Below are 23,882 nucleotides of genomic sequence, written 5' to 3' on the forward strand. Positions count from 1 at the left end.
TTTTCTCTTTGTAGATAAAGTACTCTTTATGACCACAGCTGTTGATTTGGTGATAACTGAAGTACAGGAGCCTGTTCGATTTCTCCTGGAGACAAAAGTCCGAGTTTGCTCACCCAATGAAAGATTATTCTGGCCCTTTAGCAAACGTAGTACTACTGAAAATTTCTTTTTGAAACTAAAACAGGTATTAAATTTTTCTATAAATGTAAGAGGTGTCAAGAATCAAAAAGGAGAGACTGCTTCTTGGTTGATTTATCATTCATTCTACAGTTAGGTCTTTAAATAGCATGTTTATTTTAAATACATTCAGAGGAATGTATGTACCATTTTTGTTATCCATTTCTTCTTGATAATTCACGTTTTTATGTGGTGTCAATTACCTTCAGTTTAAAGAGTTCCTTTTAGCATTTCTTTCATACACTTTTTTATCTAAAACGTCTTTCTCATTTTTATTTTTGTAGGTTATCTTCACTGGCCTATAGGATTCTGGGTTGATAGTTTTTTCCTTCTAAAACTTTGAATATATTAATTGAAACTACTATACTTTTATATGCATTTTTCAGCTATTTTTAAGATTTTCAATTTTTCTTTGGTTTTCAGTCATTTAGCTATGATTTACCAAAAGAGTATTTTCTCTCTTTTTTTATAAAGACACTTTATTTATTTGTTGTATATATTAATTTTTATAATCATTTTATTGGGGGCTCTTGCGGCTCTTATAACAATCTGTACATCAATTGTGTCGCTTAATTGTAAATAAGTTGCCATCATCATTTCCAAGACAATTTTTTTTTACTTGAGCCTCGGTATCAGCTCCTCTTTTTTTCCCCCCTCCCTTCCCTCTCATGTACCCTTGATAATTTAGAAATTATTTTATTTTCATATTTTACACTGAGCACCATGTCCCTTCACCCACATTTCTGTTGTTTGCCCCCCCCCCCAGTGGGGTGGGGTGTGTTGTATATTAATCATTGCTATCGGTTCCTCCTCTTTCTCTCCCCTTAAACCTCCCCACCCCAACCCCCGCCCCCACCAAGGTATCGCTGCTCTTCATTATTGGTTCTTAAGGGTTTCTCAGTCATAGATTCGTTGTGTCTAGAGCTCTTATCTGTACCATTGTACATGCTCTGGACTAGCATGATTTGTAATATAGAACTGGGGTCATGATAGTTGGGAGGAAGAAGCATTAAAGAACTAGAGGAGTGTTGTGTGTTTCATTGGTGCTATACTGTACCCTGGCTTGCTCATCCCTTCCTTGTGACCTTCTGTGAGAGGATGCCTACTGTCGACAAATGGGCTTTGGTCTCCATTCTGACCCCCGTTGTTTGCATCGAATTGATTGTTGGATTGGGTCTTCTGATCCCGTTGACACCTCATGATCACACGGGTTGGTGTGCTTTTCTTTGCATTAGAGCTTTGCTGCTTCCCCGTAAGGCGGCCACTTACTTAGCTTTAAGCCTTTAAGAACTCAGAAGCTATACATTGTAATAGCAGAGAACCATCAGCTTTCATTACCACATTAGCCTCTGCACCTATTTTGTCTTCAGCGATCGTGTCAGGAAGGTGAGCATCACAGAACGCAAGGTTATTAGAACAAAATGTTCTTGCATTGAGGGGGGGCTTAAGTAGAGACCCAGTATCAATCTGCTTCCTTAATATTTAACTTATAAATGTATGTACTTAGACCTGTAATCCTATCGTTATATATTAATACGTTTACATATGTACATACATGCCTGTGTTTATACCTGTGTGTCTTTTTTCTTCTAATTCTTGACTTTGTTTCCTTTTACTTTCTTCCTCTGCCATTATCATGTTCAACCTTCATTCAGCTCTCTTTACATCCTCTTGGATACATTGTACTTGACTGAATCTCACCAGGCATTCTATGCCCTCCTCATCGATTTTAGATCTCTTGTTCCTTTGTCCTCAGGTTTGTTGTCTCCCCCTCCCTTTCCCCCATCTGCTCCTCTCATTTGGCCTCCCAGAACCATAGGTCCCATTGTTTTCTCCATGGGATTGTTTATCCAGCCTATCTTATATAGATACACATAAAAAAAAGAAAAAAAGAAAGAATAGCTCCAGGTCTGTCTGCTGAATCTTATGAGTGTTTTCTGATGCAGGTCTGATACAATGCCAAGTTCTCCCCTCTGAGTTTGAAGTCTATTTTCAGAATTCCTCGGGGACTTTGTTGCTTTGCTCCCTTTGTGTTACATCCTGGTGTGGAAGGGTCAGACCGGGCACAATTCCCACACTGTGTCTCCAGTGCTGCCCCCATATCACTGAGTCCTTGATAGGCTGACGTTACGGTCCTCTGTGCATTGCCTGCTCCAAGCGGGAATGATGTCCTCAAAGCTTGGTGGGCCAGGATGATGTCCTCTACCCCACCCCCCTTTCTTTCCCTCTTAGTTTGCTCCCATGTGAAGACACTTGATTTTTAGAACAGCTTTAGGTTTGTTGAAAATTAAACCAAAAGTAGTTTTTATATACCCAGTCTCTTCATAATTTCTATTAACATCTTGCATTAATATGGTACATGTGTTGCAATTGATGAACCAATATTAATATGCTATTAATTAAAATCCAATCATGTACACCCCTTATATTGTACAGTTTTGTGGATTTTGATGAATTCTATATTTCTGCCATTACAGTATTACTACAAATAGTTTCATTTTCCTAAAAGTCTCCTATCCTACACCTGTTCATGCTTCTAGCTTGCCCCATTGGTGTAGTCTATAGTTTTGCCTTTTCAACAAATTATATAAGAGAAATCATATAGCATGTAGTCTTTGCAGACCAGCTTATTTTCCTTAGCAATATGTATTTTAGATTTAGGGATGCTGTTCTTTCTCTTTATTTTACTTGAGATTTGCTGGACTTGCAAATTGTTAAATGTGTGGGGTTTTGAAATCCGAAATGGAGAAAATTGGGCCAGTTATTCCGTACACATTTTTTTTTGCTCCACTTTCCTTACTTCAGGGGATTCCAGGCCATTAATTATTTTCCCTCAGATCTCTAAGACACTGTACTTTTCCTACACTCTTATATTTTATTTTTCAGAGCGAATACTCTCCATACCTATCTTTAAGTTCACTTACTTTTTCTTTTGTTTTAAGATCATTTTATTGGGGCTCATACAACTCTTATCGCAATCCATATATACATCTATTGTGTCAGGCACATTTGTACATTTGTTGCCATCATCATTCTCAAAACATTTGCTTTCTACTTGAGCCCTTCATATCAGCTCCTCATTTTTCCCCTCCCTCCCGCCCTCCCTCCCTCATGAACCCTTGATAATTTATAAATTATTATTTTTTTGTTAATGTTTTTTAATGTCTGATGTCTCCCTTCACCCACTTTTCTGTTGTTCATCCCCCAGGGAGGGTATTATATGTAGATCCTTGTGATTGGTTCTCCTTTCCACCCCACCTTCCCGCACTTTTTTTTGTCATCTCCAAATTGCTGTTAAGTCTTTCTAGTGAATTTTTAAATTTCAGATACTACAGTTTAATTTTTTTAATTATATTTTTCCAGGGTTTCCTTTTTTATTATTTTGAATAGATGTTCTTTTACATAATTGAGTATAATTATAACAACACTATAATTGTGAATTGCATTTTCCTTTGTTTTTGTCTTAAAAGTTTCGGTTAAATCTTTTAACATTTTAAGTGGTATACTGTAGAGGTTCAGTTCTGTTGTGTTCTCAAAATTATTGATTGGATATTTATGTTTGATCTTTCATTTGGCCAGATTCAAATTTTATATTTATCTATACTTGCTATCTCTAATTCCTACCGTCTTGTTCACTCTTAGACCAACTACAGTCTAGGACAGTGGTACTTAGCCTTCCCAATGCTGCCACCCTTTAATACAGTTCCTCATGTTATGGTGACCCCCCCAACTATAAAAAATTATTTTTGTTGCTACTTCTTAACTGTAATTTTGCTGCTGTTATAAATCGGGCAACTCCTGCGAAAGAGTCATTTGACCCCAAAAGGGGTCACGACCCACAGGTTGTGAACCGCTGGTCTAGCATTTGCTGCCTTATTCTCATTTCACCAAAACTGCTCTCCGCAAAGTCTCCAATGTTCCTCGCATTAATAAATCTAGTACGTAAGTCGGAGACCTACTTGACCTATTTTTACTTGTGTCTGTTACAGGTAAGCAGGCATTGCTTAATATCCCCCTCATTCACTTAGCTTTCAAGATATGTTACTGGTTTTTCTCCTTTCTCGCCGTTCACACCTCCTCAATCTTCTGCCTTTATTTCTTTTTCCCAGGGTTATTTGGGCTGCCTCATGATTTATCCTTGAACCCCTCCTCCAACTATATTAACACCCTTTGTGAGCACTTTTAGTCTCATATGGCTATCTATATTCTTTAGATTCACAAGTTTCTACTTCCCACTCTCACCTTTCTCCCATATTCTTGCCTCGTTTATCTTTCTGCCTACACATCATCTGTATTTTGATGTATATGGCACATCTCAAACTTAACATGTCAAAAAAAAAATCTCCTGACTCATCCCCAAACCATAAAAATGCTAGGCCAACCTGCCTTTGCCACTCTCGGCTCACGAAGCAGCCCTGAAAAGACCAAAAGATAGGTTGCATTGGGAAAATCTGCTTCACAGGCCTTTTGCACTGTGTGGAAAAGCAACGATGTTACTTTTAGGACTAAAATGTGCCTGACCCAAGCCAAGGTATTTTCAATCACCTCCTGGGCAGGTAAAAGTTGGACATTGACTAAAAAAGACTGACGAAGGATTGATGTGTTTGAATTATGGTGCTGGTGCAGAACATTGAAAATTCCCCTCCCCGCCAGCAAATAAAACACAGGCTGGTGTGCTTCTTCCATGTGGCCTTTGTTGCTTCTGAGCTAGATGGCTGCTTGTTTACCTTCAAGCCTTTAAGGCCCCAGACACTATATCTTTTGATAGTCAGGCACCATCAGCTTTCTTCACCACATTTGTCTGTTCATCCACTTTGTCTTCAGTGGTTGTGTCGGGAAAGGTGAGCATCATAGAATGCCAATTTAATATAAGAAAGTATTCTTGTGTTGAGGGAGTACTTGAGTGGAGGCCCAATGTCCCTCTGCTACCTTAATATTAAGCCTATAAATATATGCATATAGATCTAGTTCCTCATTCTCATATATAAATATATTTGTATATGTAATGCCTTTATTTAGACCTCTATAAATGCCCTTTGCCTCCTAGCTCTTTCCTTTAATTCCTTTGACTTTCTTCTTGTCCCAGTATCATGCTCAGCCTTCATTTGGGTTTCAGTAATTCCTCTTTGTTACATGACCCTTGATCATGCTCTACCAGGCCTCCTATACCCTCCTCACCACCGATTTGGATCACTTGTTGTTCCCGTATCCTTGCGTTTTTTAACACCTCTTCCTTTCCCCCACCTCTCCCTCTCCCATGTCTCCCCGTAACTGTCAGTCGTGTTGTCTTCTCCTCCAGATTGTTTATCCAGCCTATCTGCTTTAGACAGACCTGTGGAGATAATAACATGCACAAAAACAAGGCAGAGCAAAACCAAGCAACAATATACAACAAAACAACAACAATAAACCAATGACAGAAAACAAAACACAACAAGAAAGAAAAGCTTGTAGTTAGTTCAAGACTGTTTGTTGCCCTCTAGGAGTGTTTTCCAGTCCAGTCTGTTAGGGTACCATGCCCTGACCCCAAAGTCCACCTTTGGTATTTTCCCTGGGGATCTTGCCACTCCATTTCCTTGCTGTTCTGTTGCACCCCTTACTGTTTTGCCTTGGTGTGGCGGGATCAGATGGGGCACAGTTCCCGTACTGTGTCTCTGGTGTTGTCCCTGTAGGGCTATGGTTCAGTGAGGGACGTCGTGTCTCATAGTGCGGCCAGCCTTGTGGTCCTCTCTGTGGACTGGCTGCTCTAATCAGGAACATCGTCCTCAAGGCCTGGTGGGCCAGGATGTGCTCCACTCTCTCTTCCCTCCCCCCCTTTATCTGTTCCCATGTGCTCCAATCAGATATGTCTCTCTCCCGGTGCTGCAGATTCAATGATTCAGTGCTATTCTGGGGGGAGGGCAGGTGTCCTCATAGTAGTTGGGATTGGGGCCGGCCCCTCAGACGAATAACTCATAAGTTATTAAATAAAAGTGGCACCGATTACTTAGATGAAGGCACAACCCCAGGGTAAACTACTTTAGTAAGAAAATAAGTTTATAAGCATCCCTTTGAAAATTTAGAAGATAGGAAGGAATGACCCGCAATCGGTTCAGTTTCTAGAGCAAATATGGTCATTAGAAAGCATATCATAACTTTTCCTACTAAGAAGTAGTGTGTAAAAAGTATTCTTATTTAGCTTGTTCTTTGTATTCTTAATGAACAGAAATAGAATTTCCTCATGCTTTTCTCTTTTTTAGTAACACTGTTTTCAGTGGAGCATTACTGAAAAATTAGTTTCCGGTTTAAAAATCCCTACAGATAATTTTCAGTGATATTGGTTACATTTTACATTGTGAACATTTTTATTGATTTCAATTTTTTCTGTTTCCATTAATCTAGCTTCCATTAATTCTGTGTACTCTCCTCTCCCCTACTTCTCATTGCCTCAGAATAAATATTTCATGTCATATAGATGATTTTTGGTTTAAGAAGCATAATGCTTCATGGGTGATATTGTTTATTTTGTGAACCAATGAGTTACTTACCTGAAAGATAATTTCTGAAAGATAATTTCTGTCTTTCAGTAGTAGTTTCTATCTTTGAGTAGTATCTGCTCAGTGCTCAAAGCTTAAAAGATATCTCTGGACAGTTGTCTTTGGGGTACATTTGGTCTCAACTGAACCAACAAGCCTAGATTTTGGGGGGGAATTTGGGTTTTGTTCTATATTCCGCATAAACTCTGAGGGTCCATCTATTTTCTCCCGATCGGAACTGTCCATAGTGTTAGATATGTACCATCTGGCTCTTCTGGTCTCTAGGGAAATGTAGCTGTGGTTCATGTCGACCCCTAGTCCTGTTGATTAGCTTCTTCTTTGATTCTTTGAAGTCCTTCCTTCTCTCTGGCTCTCTGGCATTATGCAAGCCTTTAAGACTCTAGATACACACTACTCACCAAACCAGGATTTAGAGCAATAAACTTTAGTAACTGTATTTATGCCACCCGAGTTCTACGAGACCCTGGTCCTAAGCCTTCAAGCCCACAAAACCTGTCCCATGAAGGGTTTGCTACTGTCTAAGAATGATTTGTAACTGCTTCCTCCTGGCTTTTCCCTTGAGGTCTCCTAGTCAAACTTGGATTTAAAGACTGCAAAGATTTATAGGAATATTAATCGGTTGTTGAGCCTCAAATCATGTTTTTTTGTATGTGTGTAAAATGACTTAAATTTGATTTAGAAATTGTGTACATTAAAAAATATTCTAATAGTGTTTTTCTAATACCTTTTGTTTATTTTTTTAATTGGGCTAAAAATTACTCGAAGAAATAGATTGACCAAAAACTTTTGCAAAACTCAAATATAGCCACATAAAATACTCTAAAGTCTTCTGTTGAGTAACATGCTTAAACATAGACTGTTGTGAATATTTTCTGCACAAAAAGGAGGCGTGTATGTGATAACTGGCAGGAGAGCATGGAATTCCTGGAAACATGATTTCATTTTTCTCATATGGATGACCCTGGAAGGGGTGGGGCTTAAGGGGCTTGGGAGCACTAAAGGTAAGGTAGAGTGCGAACAAACTGAACGTTTTACTGTGTAAAGTTTTGTCTTAGCACTCTGTTTATCGTTCACCTGTATAAAGTAAGTTTATTTTCTTAATAGTTTAAAAGTAATGTTTAGTCTCTTGTTGCTTTTTAAAATAATAGCTGTTGATAAATAATTGGTGCCTTATTGTGATCTTTCTCTTCTAGTCATTGTAACTTTTACTATCTTATGTGATTTATACACTGACCCCATGGTGATAAGTAGTATTCTCATTTTATAAATGTGAAAAGAGAGATTCTAAGATGTACAATAGTGGATTTTAGAGGATGTTGTGGTATATGTGGTGGCTAAGATTTATACCTAAGCCTTCTAAACACCTCAACCAGGGCTATTTTTATAGAAATATGCTACTTTTTAATCTTTATTCACTCTACTTTTTTAGGCTCTACTTTAACAAATTAAGCGTAAATAAAAATTTTCTTTTTAGCTGGAAAAAGAAACAGTGCTATGGGAAAATTATTAAAATAATCTATTGTCAATATAGGCAAACAATTATGGAAAATATTTTTAAATATACAATTCAAAATTGATTCTCTTTCCTTTCACTAAAATTATCAGATGGCTTAGTATAGGGGTCCTCAAACTCATTAAACGGAGCCAGTTCACTGTCCCTCAGATCTGTTGCAGGGCTGGACTATAGTTTAAAAAACAACGAACACATTCCTATGCACATTGCACATATCTTATTTTGAAGTAAAAAAACAAACAGGGAAAAAGCGCTCGGCAGGCCAGATAAATGTCCTCTGCGGGCCGCATGTGGCCTGTGGGTTGTAGTTTGAGGACCCCTGGCTTAGTAAATCCTTTTTAGCTTGGAATCATTCCCATGTGTGGGGATGGTTTTATTAAGATAGCGCCATACTAGAAAACCATTTAAAATTAGTGCAGAATGAACAATTGCTTTCTTAGATTAAAATGATCTGTTCCCATGTACTAAAAGAAAGGCTACATATGTTCCCAGTAAAACGAAAAACAAATGATTTACTAAGCCTTCTTATAGCTATAGCACCGTGTGTAATTTTAGAATCATAATGACTATATGATAGTTATAATCTTTTATAAAATTAATTACTTTATAAATATAGATGATTTCTGAAAAGCTAAGCCTTATAAGCAAGTTATTAGTATAATCATAACTGGAATTATAGATCTTTTAATCCTACATTTCTGTGTGTTATCTGTGTGTGCGCTGTGTGCTAAGCCATTGTGCTTCAAAAATGCCAAATGCTTTCTACACCAGGGAAACCGTGAATGAAGGGTTCTAGTGTTCCCATCTTTCTGAAGACTATCTATTATTTGTTATGCTCCACATAGCCAGTGCCTTTGTATCGCCAGTAAGCAGAAGTAAACATCTTTCTGGTATTCTGTGCTTTCAGACAAGATCCATCTGACAATAATAGCCCTCTTGCCACATCCTCTTCAGAAAACCGCCTTAAGCCTCTAGCATCTCTTTGTTGGTTTACTGTGGCAATCATTTAAAAACAATCATTAGCAAAATTTTCTTTGCATGTTTTGTTAATAATACTGTTCGATAATTTATACATAATGTTGAGTCACATTTCTTTAGAATGGCCACAAATGTGGTTGTCCAGATGAGTGTTTCCAATCCTTCATCAGCTTGTTGAATCTTATCAGTTGGTATTCTGTGGATTCCTGGAGCCTTATTTCCACAAGTGCCTTATCTGTAGCTTGGACTTCTTCCTTTATTACCAAGAGCAGTTGAATATTGAGAAAACATCCCAGCCCAGTCAGATCAAGCCCATAAGTCTGATATTTGCCCATATGTCTGATACCAATATATAAAGTACTTTTCAGACTCACGAAACACATGTAATGATGCCAAATACAGGAAGATCACAGGTCAGTGGGTAGAAAGTCTTGTGGATCCATTGGCGGTGAAAGCATCTCAGCGCTGGCGTGGGTGGGTGTACATGTGGCTCCTCCCAACTCCAGGCTCTGGCTGCCCTCAGCATAGCTCCATGTGTCTTGTCAATAGAGTCGGAGTGTGCATATGTCCTGCTTCCAGCGGGTTATTTATCTGCTTAGTGCCTCCAAATGAGGTTATCATGCTACGATCTGATTGACAGTCTAAACTCCACCCCTTCACTCTTAATTCTCAAATTAACAACAGATTATGTAACTACCACTGGGGCTCTTATAGTTCTTATCACAATCATGCATACATTCATTGTGTCAAGCATTTTTGTACATTGTCAGGGGAAGCCAGCCCCTAACACATTATTACGAGTCCGGTAGGCGCAATTGTACAGCGATAATAAGTAAAGATCATAGTAAAGTTATAGAGAGCATGAGAGATAGATAGAACAGAAATATAGTAATAAATGAGTCAGACACAATTCATGGTAGCATACTCACTTCAGTCCCGCTTGGTGCTCCATGTGGAGGGAGAGAGAGAATCTTTAATGCTAGACCAGGCTTTTATATTCTCTGGGGACATGCAAGCCCCCTAATTACAGGTGAGGACATACATCACAGGAAGGGGCTGTGCTATAGGTAATACAGTAATGAGGGAGTAATCTAGGGGGATCCACGCAATAGGAAGGGGAGGGATTGGGGTATACATGTGACAAGATGGGCGGATCATAGATTTAGGATGGCAGCTTAACTTTGACCTGTTCTCTGGACCTCCATAGGAACCATTATCAGTAGGGTATAAACCCCACCTACAGGAATCAAGCTAATCGTCTTAAGCTTCAGGGAGAAGTAATCCATTGTCTCCAGCAGCAGGGAGCAGGCCCACCCCTGTGGTATGGGGAGAGGACAGTCTGGCAGGGACTGCCTTCAGGGAAGATGTCTAAGCATCTGACCTCCCCCCACAGTACATATGTTGCCATCATCATTTTCAAAACATTTTCTTTCTATCTGTGCCCGTATCAGCTCCTCATTTTTATCTCAGTTTCAAGTTTGGTCAATTTCTTCACCTGCTTTAGTGGTTGTGCACATTTTAATACCGTCTGTAGTCGAGTATAAGCCGACCCGAATATCAGACGAGGCTCATAATTTTACCACAAACACTGTTTAAAGTACTTTGAAAAACTCGGCTTAATGTCTGCCTGGAAGGGATAGTCGGAATAAACAAACCAGAAGAGAGAACAGCAACGGAATGACAGTTCGGGGGGGAGTGGGACATGGGGGGTAGGGGAGGCAGGAGAAAGGAAGAAGGTGTTAATAAGCCCAGGGACAAGGGAATAACAAGCAATCCAAAATCAGTGTCACGGAGGGTGTGAGAGGTCTGACAGGGCTGGATCAAGGACAGTGTAACCGAGAGGAATTCCTAAAACCCAAATGAAGGCAGAACATGATAGTGGGACAAGAGGAAAGTACAAAGAAATAGAGGAGGCAAAGAGTAGTCATAGAGATTTAAATACAGATATATAAAGATGTAAATATATTTTTGTATGATAAGGGGAAATAGATCTATGTATATATATTTATAGATTTAGTATTAAGGAAACAGATGGACAGTGGGCCCCTGCTCAAGTACTCCCTCAACACAAGAACACTTTGTTCTAACAATTCGGCAGTCTGAGATGCTCACCTGCCTGGCAAGATCGCTGATGACAATGGGTGCACAAGCAAATGTGAAGAAAGCTAATGGTGACCGGCTATCAAAAGATAGCACCTGAAGTCTTAAAGACCTGAAGATAAACAAGTAGCCATCTAGCTGAAAGATAACAAAACCCACATGGAAGAAGCACACTGGCCTGTCCCGACTCGATCGTTGAGGACAAAGTGGGTGCATAAGCAAAAGTTGCCAACAAAGCTGATGGTCCCCAGTTATCAAATGATTTAGCAGGGCTTTTAAAGGCTTGAAGACAATCAGGCGGCCTTCTAGCTAAGATACAACAAAGCCCACATGGAAGAAGCACACACCAGCCTAGCCCAACACGAAAGCTAAAGACAAAGCAGGTACATAGGCAAATGCAGTGAGGAAAGCTGATAGTGCCCAGTTGTCAAAATATATAGAATCTGGGTCCCATAGGCTGGAAGATAAACAAGGGCCATCTAACTGAGAAACAACAAAGCCCACATGGAACATTCACACCAGCCTGTGATGACAAAGCATCCAAAGGATAAGGTATCAGGCATGGAAGACAAAAAAAAAAAAATCATAGCATTGTGAATAAGGGGGAGTGCAGAGTGGGGACCCAGGGCCCATCTGGGGGAAATTGGACATCCCCTTGCAGAAGGGCTGTGGGGAGGTGACGGACCAGTCAGAGTGCAGTGTAGCAACGATGAAACATAAAATTTTCCTCTAGTTCTTAAATGCTTCCTCCCCCCGCCCCCCAATATCATGATCCCAATTCTACCTTACATAACTTGCTGGACAGGAAGATGTACACCGCCACAGATAGGAAATGGAAATGCAGGGAATTCAGAACAGTGGTGAGAGTGGCGATATCGGGAGGGTGAGGAAGCAAGGGGGAACAGATGACAAAGTCAACAAGTAACCTCCTTGTTACTTGGAGAACTAGGTGAGGGAGATGTTGGATGGTGTAAGATATAAAATAATTATAAATTATCAAGGGGGGTGGGGGAGTATGGAGGGAGGGGAAAATGATCTGATACCAAGGGCTAAAGTAGAAAGGTGTTTTGAGAATGATGATGACAACATACGTATGAATGTACTGGACACAAATGATGTATGTGCAGATTGTGAAAAGATTTGTATGAGCCCCTAATACAATGATTTAAAATCAAAAACAAAACCCCGGCTTATACATGAGTATGTATGGTAAGTGTATTACTTGGACTTGCTTGTAGCTTGTAGCTATTACCCTGTCCCAAACAGCATTGTACTTCACTTTGACAATAAATGTGACACCATTCGTTTTGAATTTGTCATTACTGTCACACTGTGAAGCTTAGTAGGTTTTAGTTGAAGAAAATACTCTTTTAAGGGTTTAAGCTAACGGTGTAGACAAATATGCAAGAGAACGTTTTAATACTAAACTTTGCATATACTTAGTTTTTAATACTTTGTTTTACATCAGAAACCTTGAAATGTACCAGAAGGTCACTGGGAAGATACAGTCCAATTTTTCAGTTCATACTTGATAGTTGGGATGTTGCATGATGAAATCTCAGAACATAAATAAAATTCCTTTTAGTCCTGCCTTATTTTCCTAAGGTTTTAAAATAGTTTGCATTTAATATAGATGTTTAAAATAACACCTTTTTATTTAAAATTTTTTTTTATTAATTTGAAGTTAATACGTATATCATTCCATAGATCAGTCACATCAAGCAGAATTGTACAATTGCTGCCACAATCAATTTCCAAACATTTATTTTCTTCCTGGACTCCTTGACATGGTCTCCCTTTTACTTCCCCACAGCCTCTGTAACCACCACCACCACCCCAAACAAACAAAAACCTTTATTCTACTTGCTGTCCCTGTAGGTTCACCAGTCCTGAATTTCATATACTAAAATACAGTCAAACATGTAACACAGCTTTAAAAGGGTGACCAAACACCTCTAAGATACACCCTAATATGAACAAACAAAATAAAAATACAAAAGTCAGGTTCAGCATGCATCAGAGGGGGGATCAACTGACAAGGTTTTAACTTTTCAGGTTATATTTATGCCTTTAATCTTCTCCAGAGCCCTCTATTTAGTAACCCCTTTTTCCCATCCCTCAATTGTGGATAGAGGGAGTTCAGCTTTCTTATTATGCAGTTCCCACAACATCTTTTTCTCTTTTTTTAAAAAAAAATCATTATTAGGGGCTCATACAGCTCTTATCACAATCCATACATACATCAGTTGTGTAAAGTACATTTGTACATTCATTGCCCTCATCATCCTCAAAACATTTGCGTTCCACTTAAGTCCCTGGCATCAGCTCATTTTTGTCTCACCCTCCCCGCTTCCCCTTCCCTCATGAACCCTTCATAAGTTTTAAATTATTACTTTGTCACATCTTGCACTGTCCAACATCTCCCTTTACCCACTTTTCTGTGTGTCTCCCAGGTAGAAGGTTATATATAGATCTTTGTAATTGGTTCCCCCTGTCCACCCCGCCCTCCCTCCACCCTCCAGTATTACCACTCTCACCACTGGTCCTGAAGGGATCATCCATCCTGGACTCCCTGTGTTTCTAGTTCCTATATGTACCAGTGTACATCCTCTAGTCTAGCCAGATTTGTAGGGTAGAATTGGTATGATAGTGGGGGAGCATTTTGGAACTAGAGAAAAGTTGTATGTTTCAATGTTGCTACATCGTACCCTGACTGGCTCATCTCTTCCCCTTGACCCTTCTGTAAGGGGATGTCCAATTGCCTACAGATGGACTTTGGTTCTCCACTCCGCACTCCCTCTCATTCACAATGATAATGATTTTTTTGTTCTGCTGATACCTGATCCCTTTGACACCCGTGATTGCCTAAGCAGTGTGCTGCTTCCATTTTGGCTTTGTTGCTTCTGAGCTAGATGGCTGCTTGTTTACCTTCAAACCTGACGCCAGACACTGTTCTTCACCACGTTTGCCTATGCACCTATTTGTCTTCAGCAATCTTATCAGGGAGGTAGCACACAATCATAAGATTTTTTGTCCTGATGATGCCTGATAACTGATCCCTTTGGAAACTCGTGATCGCACAGGCTGCTGTGCTTCTTCCATGTGGGCTTTGTTGCTTCTGAGCTAGATGGCTGCTTGTTTACCTTGAAGCCTTTAAGACCCCAGATGCTATATCTTTTGATAGCCAGGCACTATCAGCTTTCTTCACCACATTTGCTTATGCACCCGCTTTGCCTTCAGAGATTGTTTTGGGAAGGTGAGCATCATGGAATGCCAATTTAATAGAACAAAGTATTCTTACATTGAGGGAGGACTTGAGTGGAGGCCTAATGTTCATCTACTACCTTAATACTAAATGTATACATAGATCTATTTCCACATCCTCATATATACATATATTTACATATGTACATGCCTGAATTTAGACCTCTATAAATACCCTTTGCCTCCTAGCTCTTTCCTCTAGTTCCTTTGACTTTCCTCTTGTCCCACTAGCATGCTCAGTCTTCATTTGGGTTTCAGTGATTCTTCTCGGTTGCATTACCCTTGGTCACGCCCTACCACGCCTCCTACACCCTCCTCACCACCGATTTGGATCACTTGTTGTTCCCTTGTCCCTGGGTTTGTTAACACAACTACCTTTCCCCACACCTCCCCCTCTCTAATGTCCCCCCCAAAATCGTCGGTTCTGTGTTTTTTTTCCTCCAAATTGTTCATCCTGCCTATTTTATTTAAACCTGCGGAGATAATATCATACACAAAAACAAGACAGAGCAAAACAATGCAACAAAGTAAAACAACAAGCCAATGACAAAACACAACAAGAAATAAAAGCTTGTATTTAGTTCAAGGAGTGCTTGTTAGCCTTTAGGCCTGTTTGTTCGCCTTCGGGAGTGTTTTGTAGTCGAATATGTTGAGGCGCCAAGCCCTGGCCCCAAAGTCTACTTTTGGTATTCCTTGTGGACTTGTTGCTCCGTTTCCCTTGCTATTCTGTTGCATGCCCTTAGTGTTTTGCCTGTGTGTTTTGGGGTCAGAACGGGCGGAATTCCCACACTGTCTCCAGTGTTGTCCCTGTAGAGCTATGGGTCAGTGAGGGATGTCGTGTCTCATAGTGTGGCAGGCTATGTGGTCTCTGTGGATTGGTTCCTGTGAGCGGGAATATTGTCCTCAATGATTGGTTGCTCCACTCTTCCCCCCCACCTTCATTTGCTCCCATTTGATCTGATCAGACATGTCCCTCTCCCGGAAGTACAGATTCAGTGCTGCCTTGTGAAATACATTCTTCTTGGGGGAGGGCCAGGTGTGCACATAATTGGGATTGGGCCTGGCCCCTCAGACTTCTCCACTGGTTCCCTACTCCATGCCAGCATATTGAATTCACATCTTGGAGCACTTGGTTGAAGTCTGGTCCCCCTTTCCCTGTGGAGATATAAACAATACCCTCCCTTTGGATGGTTCAGTGCTCTGTGCCCCCGCTACCCATTTCTTTTTCATCCCCCCCCCATCTTTTTATTCTTATACTTCTGTAATGATAGTACTTAATTTCTCAAAAAGAATTTTACCACTTATTTAGTGATTTTTTTTTTTCATTCTAAAGATTAAGCAAAAGGAGAGAAAGAATAATGCTGATACCTTATATGAAGTTGTGTGCTTGGAAAGTGAATCAGAAAGAGAAAGGAGGAAAACTACAGCAAGTCCCTCAATACGCCTGCCACGGTCGGGGTCTCAGAGCTCAATGATACCCTCTCCTCCAGAAGATGATGAAGAGGAAGGTAAACTGTAGCAACAGCTTCATTTGTATTTTTGGGTGGAGAAACACGTGAACTCTTAAGCTTTTATCAGAGAAAGGGCAATATGCAATAGTGTTTGCAAATCGTTCAATAAGTGGTTATGTGAATCTCCTATCTGTAAGTATCTTGGGTAGATTCATACCTGATTAGCATTCACTTTTCTTAAATACTTGCAACCAAGTCATTGAAAAGAGATTTGTAATTCTTGTTCTTTTTTTTTAATAGTATTAATCAAGGTCCAGCTTGGTATATTAGTATAGTTTTTTCAGAGGAAATTTTACAGTTTCCACAGATAAATATTTCTAAGTCACCTGATTCATTTGGTAACAAGTTCATGTGCCAAAATGTAAACTTCTATGAGTGATCCTTTTACATACTGTGGATGTATCCCTGCTTTTACACTGGTAGACATTAAGAATCAACCATTTTTGTTGTCTCCCTCTCTTAGTTTTGCCCATGAAACAACTTAATCTGTCCATTTCTCAAACTCTGTTAAAGACAGGAAAAGTGAAACATATTTTCTTATTTTACAATTGAATATGATAGGTCATACCTAGTTTGTGTGGGGTTCTCATGAAATATTGAAGGGGTGCTTATGAATTGTGGTTGAATTAAGACTTATAAAGTGCTGGAGAATTCAACAGGCAGACGTTGGCTGGCTGTGCATTCTGGGCAAAAATGCAACAGAGATTTGGAGGTAATGGAAAAGTTTCGTTAAAGAAATGCGGATACCTTGTTTTACTGTGCTTTGTACAAATTACAGGTTCGTGGCAGGCCTGTTTTGAGCAATTCTGTCAGCGCCTCTTCCAATAGCATGTGCTGACTGCATTTCTCTGTGTCACATTCTCCCAGCACCTCATACTTTTTCATCATGCTTTTGTTGCTCATTTAATAGACTAGCATATACTCTAAAGATAACTTTTATAGGCACTGGTAAAAATGGTGAAACAAATCATTGACGTGCTTCACGTTATTGTGGTGGTCTGTCATCGATCCTGTAGTGTCTCAAGGTATGTCGGCGTGCATCTTTGCATGCACTTCTAAATGCAGAGCAAGCACTGACTGTCCAATTCCCACTGCCCCTGTAACTCCCATTCTCCATGTGATTGAGCAGCTTAGGGCCATCTACGGGGTAAAATTGTTGCCTCCAGTAATGAGATAGTTATTATATGTTAGGCACTTTGTTAAGTGCATTGTTCACCTTACATAATGCAATAGTCTCTCCCCACCCCACCCCCGCAATATGATTACTTTTCATTCTTTTGAAACACAGCTCTAGTAGTATAGTAGATTGACGCATTGAGCTGCTAACCACAAGTGCAGCATTTCGAACACACGCATCACTGTTTGGGAGAAAGATGAGACTGTGTGCTCCCCAAAAGATTAAAAGTCTCAAAAACCCAAAGGGCATTCTACTCTGCTAATTATGAGGCAAAAAAATGACTGAATGACAATGAGGTTTTTGTGTTGTTATGTTTGATTGTTTGCATATGAGGAATCAGCCTCAGAAAAGTGAAATAATTTGTCCCAGGTTACATACCTAGAATATGGTAGGATCAGAATTTGAATTCAGGTCTCGGGATCCACAAACTGCTCTATTTTGTTAGCATAAAGCATTTTCAAGCATACAGAAAACACATGGTACTTAAAGATTTCCTGTAGAACCCATTTCAGTCGAATGTGAATTCTGAGAAAGGTGGGCTTGATGGCTCTGGGAGGGATCACAGCCTGAGATCGCCTGTAACGGACGTTCTTGAGACTTAGTTTCTTTTTCAGGTCATCTCTCGTTAAGGAGGCAGCATCAGTAAAAGTTTACAGAACTCTTCTTCCTTGAACAATAAAACAAAAAGACCCCTTAATTGAGAAAACTATTCATAATGAAACCAGATAATGTATAAATAATACTATAGGTTTTTAAGAATATCATTTATGAAGAAATCCCAACCAAACTGACTGCTAACATTAGGACTAATACTGGTTCCTCTAACCTGCTGACGCAGAGTTTTAAAAACTGCAAGTGAGGAGGTTTAGCAAACCTCTACTGACATTCCTTAATTAGGGAAAGATGAGCGAGTACTAGTGACAGTGGAGGGGCATCCGGGAGAGAATGGAGAAGCACTGGCACACAGCTCTGGGAGAGAATGTGATCTTGCCCTGCACGGTCTCCCTAGTGTAGAGCATGATGCCTACTCTCTAGCAGGTGCTCAGTAAGTATTGCAAATGAGTAGCCCTAATAGGGTCCAAGTCCATAGTGAAGAGCTAATAACTGGAGAATTTGAACTAAATAGACATGTCCTCCTTTAATCCTCTCAAATCTATTCAGACTAGGAAATTTATCCTAGTGTGATGTTTCTGCCCTGGGAAGAAACTATTGCAGTTCTATTGCCTTACTCTCATTAGGGTGTCTTTGAAACAAAAAAAAAAGAAGAAAGAAAAGGGTACCTGCATTGTACAAAGATCTGTCTTTTAAGTATGGTCCAAGTTAATGAAAAAGATTTTATGGACTGACGCATAACTAGGGATTGGTCGTGGAGGTACCCGTACTACCCAGAGAGCCAGGTCTCCACAGCACAGCAGCTTCTGAGGGTATCTGCTAGACCAGTTAAATTCAAGACAGAAATTAGATCATAAGGTTATGGCGACTAGAGGGATTGCCTTGATAAATTTTTCTGGAAGGACACAGGATGATCATGGAAGCTTATTAGGAAGTTTTCAGAAAGTGGAAAAGTGCATTGGTGGGAAAACAGCCTGGAAAGTTATCCCAAAGAGTTGTTTTCTTCTACAGCGATGCAACTGCTTGTTCTTTGAGAATAGGAAGAGTTGTCCATAGAAAGATTTGTTGGAAAGTTTTACTCCCTTACTCTACACCAGGGGTGTCAAACCCTGTGAAAACATGGGCCATCTGGTGCAACAGGCAAGATTGACGTGGGCCACATCACATTTACAAATTTCGTTAAATTTATATTTTGAGCTGAGGATTCAGGAACATGGACAGGATAATTTAAACACTATATAATTGCTTTTATTTAAACATTTATGTTATTTAATATAGTTATAAAACTAAAATACTCTTTTTTACCCAAAACTTGCCCAGGCTTTCTTACTAGTGTTCACTTACCTCTTATGTTGTGACCGGGAAATATAACAGAGTAACTGATAAAAGACACAAAATGTTGGACAGCTGACAAACGTGATGCTCAATCGTAATGGCTTCCCTCTAAAACTGTTAACTAGTGCTGCTGCTAGGTGTGATTCATAACAGCACAACCCAGAGTGCTCTTTGGGATCTGTTTACATTCCGTGACACTGAGCATAGGAGACATAGGCTTCCAAACACCACTGGAACTGAGTCAGCACGTTTATACACGTCCACAGGCCCCCAGGAAAGGCACTGGGTCACGTGCATATTCATCTTCAGCATTTAAAGAGTTAACTAGGGAATTGTGTGTATGGTATTGCCTTGATCTCCCCTAAGCACTATTTTCTTCATAAAATTTTTTCCTATTTTCATTTTATTTCAGAGCATCGCGGGCCACAAAAAAATTACCTCAGGGGCCGCATGCGGCCTGCAGGCCACCAGCTTGACACCCATGCTCTAGAGCCTTGATCATATTGTGAAGATAAACACAATATGAATCCGTTGAGGCTGCCAAGCTGCTATTTTAATGCGTCATAAGTTTAATGTATCATAAGTTGAAGCCTGCAGAATTCTTTTCAAAAAGATTAGAGAGATGGAAATACCACTTTTAGAATTGTATAGAATGTTTTTCAAAGATTACTGTGATTTTTGTAGCAAATGTTTTTTGACTTTCATATTTTACATATAAAGGTGTTTTCTTTGGGAAAGGAGAGAATGCATTATATTTTGAATCCAGTAAGTTTATTTTTAAATAACTCCGTTCTACATTTCCATAAACTTGTTCTACATGGAAAGTAAGAGAATGAATGAGAGATTATAACAACATTTTTATTTCTTGGTTTTAATGCGTACACATTAAGAGAATTCATCGTTTGGAAGCCTTATGCTTCCAAGACATCATTGAAATTGGACTTGATGCATTCCCCATCGTTCATCTGGCTCAGCATAGCCACCTGTGTGTGTGTTTTGTTTACTAAAGATAATGACGAACCCCTCCTGAGTGGATCTGGTGATGTATCCAAAGAATGTGCAGAAAAAATTCTTGAAACCTGGGGAGAACTGCTGTCAAAATGGTAAGTTAGAAGTTATAACAGAATATTACCTTTCATTTTCATCTCGTCAGTTCATTCTATGCATAGGGACTTTACTAACCACCATAGCATCAGCAAGAGCAACCTAAGCATGAGGTTCACTGCCTATGGTCTTTCTAATTTCTGAGGTTCATAGTTGTTGTAGTAGAGATCTAAAATAAATTTTTAGAATATCAAAAAGCATCACCCATGAAAACTAATTAAATTCTCATTGCTAGGGAAGATACCTAACATGGAATTCATGGAGGGAGGAAATAAGAGGTACTTTATTTTGAAAGGAGTCCCTCGTGGCACAAATTGATGATTTAAGTTCACCCAGACAATCTGGAAGAAAAGCCTGACAATGAAATATCAGCTGTTAAAACTTTACAGAGTAGAATTCTCCTGTGTCACACGCAGAATCAACTCACCCACAGCTGGATGGGGTTTGGTATTGAAGAGTTAGAAGTCACTGACTGCTCAGGGTTACTCCAGTAGTACACAATCAGCGTCATTGAGAGGACACTCTGTTGACGCGTAGAGCTACAGTAGAGAGCCCAGGTGGGATTTCCTTGTCTGTGCTGTGCACCGAGATTGACAGAGCAGAGTCACAGTTTACATTACTGGTAGTAAAAGTTGTTTTTCCTGCTAACACTTGTAAAATTCATCCGTTAGCTATCAACTCCAAAACAGTTTGCGAATAACAATGAAAATTACTGTCCTATAAACCAAATCTACTCAAACTAAACTTGGATATTGCGAAAAAATTCAGCAATAGTAAAAGGTTTTTGATGTGCAGTGACCAAAAATTAATTCCAAATCAAATTGTAATGTAAGAGATATTTCTGACTCTGCTTGCCTGTGTTGCAAATTTCTCAGACAGAAAGGAGTCAAGAGTAGAAAAGGTTGAAGACTTGCTATGAGCTATAAGGTTCCCAGACTTATTTGGCCTCCTGCCCCCTTGACCAAAACAAATTACTTGCCACCTTCCTGGTGATCAAGTTCTTTTGTGTTATATAGCCCATAGTATAAGACAAAGTGTAGCTATCTGAGTTTGAAGCCCTCTTGGATCGTTTTAGCATCCCCACTCCCCAGCATGTGGTATCAACTTTGGGAAACATTGCATAGGCTTTATAAAAAAGAGTGCTATCAACATTTATTAAAGTAAGCCGAGACTCCAGTAAGCCAGTTGGGTGGGTCATTCATGTATGTAGTTTCCCTTTCTCCCTGTAAAGGATGCCAGTGTGCCAAAGAAAGGTTAGGTAAGTGATCCTGACTCCTGTGCTTTTAGCTTTCTGCTTATTAGGGTGTGGGCCTGTTAGTCTTGGGTATTTTCTATAAAAAGTTTGAAATTGTGAATCCTTTCCCTCTTTTTTTTTTTTTTTAAGGTCAGTTCTTTTTAAAAAATATTTTATTTGGGCTCTTAGAGCTCTTATAACAACCCATACTTCCATTGTATTAAGCATAGTTGTACATGTGTTGCCATCATTATTTCTTAAACATTTAATTTCTATTTTAACCCTTGGTCTCAGCTCTTCTTTTTACCCTCCCTTGCTCCCCCCTCCCATAACCCCTTGATAAATTATAAATTATTATTTTAATATTTTATTTTAATATTTTATACTGACCACTTTCTCTCTTCCCCAGTTTCCCTCACTCCCCACCCAACCCCACTCCCCATCTTCCCCTTACCCTCCTAGTATCGCTTCTCCCATTTCTATTCCTGAGGGATTTATCTGACCTGGATTCCTTGTGTTGTGAGCTCTTATCTGTACCTATATACATGCTCTTGTCTAGCCTGCAGTGAAAAACAGGATTGGGGTTATGATAGTGTTGGGTGTGGAATCCTCAAGGAACCGGTGCAATATTGTGTTGTTCCTTGGTGCTATACTGCCCCCGGTTGACTCTTTGTGACCCTTCTTTGAGGGGATGTCCATTGTCTACAGATGGGTTTTGGGTCTTCTGATGCCTGTTACCTGAGCCCATAGACACCTCTTGATTGCACAGGCTGGTGTGCTTCTTCCATGTGGGCTTGTTGACTGTTTGTTAGATGGCCACTTGTTTAACTTTAAACCTTTAAGACTTCAGGTGATAGATCTTTTGATAGTCGGGCACCATCAGCTGTCTTCACCTCATTTGCTTGTGCGCCTATTTTGTCTTCAGCAATCATGCCTGGAGGGCGAGCATCACAGAATGCCAGGCTGTTAGAACAAAGTGTTCTTGCATTGAGAGAGGGCTTGAGCAGACCCAAAGTCCATCCATTTCATCAATGTATTGCTATGTAAATATGTATATGTACACCAATACCTCTTTTTATGAATTAATGTGTTTACATATGGGCAGACCTATTTTTTCTCTCTCACACCTATGTTTATACCTGTCATTGCTTTGCTTCCTAGGCCTTTCCTCTGTTTCCTTTCCCACCATCATGCTCACCCTTCTTCTGCCTCTTAGTAATTCCTCTCAACTAGATTGCTATTGTTCCAACACCTCCAGGATCTCTACATCCTCCTCGTTGTTTTTTTTTTTTATTCAGTAGTTGATCCCCCATCTATGGCTTTGTTTGCTCAGTGCTCCTTTCCCCGCACCCTCCTCCCACTAAGTCCCTCTGGATCCACTGGTCCTGTCTATTGCTTTCTCCTTGGGCTTGCTTCTCACACCTATCTTATATATCAGATATATATAAAACCAACAATAACGTAGGCAATACAGAAAGAAAACAAAATATTGAATAAAAGAAAAATAATGTATATAAAAGTAATAATAACTAGCAAAAAATCATGAAAAACCATAGATAATTTCAGATCTGTCTACTGACTTTTATGACTATGCCCCCACCAGTCCTGGGGGGTTCTGGGACCTTCCCCACCCCACACCACTAACCTGAAGTCTATTTTGGGGGCCCCTCGGGGACTTTGCGGATTGACTTTGCTCCCGTTGCTGAGCTGTTAAGTTCCCTTCTTGGTTCACTCAGCTGTGGGAGGTCAGACTGAACTCTCCCTACCGTGCTTCCCCAGTATTGTCCTCTGTCGTGGCATGCTCCAGCAATGGGACAGATATCATGTCTCGAACTGTTGTCATTCCTACGGTCATCTTTGTGCATTAGCAGCTCCATGCAGAGATGTCATCTTAGGATTTTCTGTACTGATATGGGATCTAGACCCTCACTGTCTCTTTTTCCTTCTTGGTTTGCTTCCATGTGGCATGGCTTGCCGGCCATGCTCCCCCATCCTGTAGGTTTAGTGTTGTCCTCTATAGCACATACTTCTAGAGAAGGGGTCAGTTTGGCTCTGATTGGAGTCGCCCCTTTAGCGCACTATTCGTGTGTTGCTTCTTGTTGTTATGTTTCCCTCAAGGTCTGGTACGCCATGGTGGGGTCTGCATGCACACTCCCAATTCTGTGGAGACATAACCAATACTCGTCTCTGGGATGGATTAGTGCCCTGATTCCCCAGTGCTGTCATCTTCCCCTTCCCCCGTTTCCCTTTCTTCGTGTTGGAGTGACATGTATGTCCCTCGTATGGCCTGTTCCCCACCCAACTGCCTGTACCACAGCCTGTATAGTGTGAGATAAATGTC

At 40.1% G+C, this 23,882-nt stretch overlaps 1 protein-coding gene across 3 annotated transcripts in view; it reads left to right on the forward strand.

The window, feature by feature from the left end:
• The window catches only part of RABGAP1 (RAB GTPase activating protein 1), a 166,449-nt gene that overhangs the window by 57,446 nt on the left and 85,121 nt on the right, over nucleotides 1-23,882 (forward strand). For all 3 annotated transcript variants that reach the window (XM_075560458.1, XM_075560457.1, XM_075560459.1), the window contains exons 10-12: nucleotides 15-184; nucleotides 15,902-16,076; nucleotides 20,213-20,306. In XM_075560458.1, coding sequence (XP_075416573.1) covers nucleotides 15-184; nucleotides 15,902-16,076; nucleotides 20,213-20,306 — 439 coding nt within the window. The remainder of the gene's footprint in view (nucleotides 1-14; nucleotides 185-15,901; nucleotides 16,077-20,212; nucleotides 20,307-23,882) is intronic.

The sequence above is a fragment of the Tenrec ecaudatus genome, chromosome 10 (assembly GCF_050624435.1).
Source record: "Tenrec ecaudatus isolate mTenEca1 chromosome 10, mTenEca1.hap1, whole genome shotgun sequence".
NCBI lineage: Eukaryota > Metazoa > Chordata > Mammalia > Afrosoricida > Tenrecidae > Tenrec > Tenrec ecaudatus.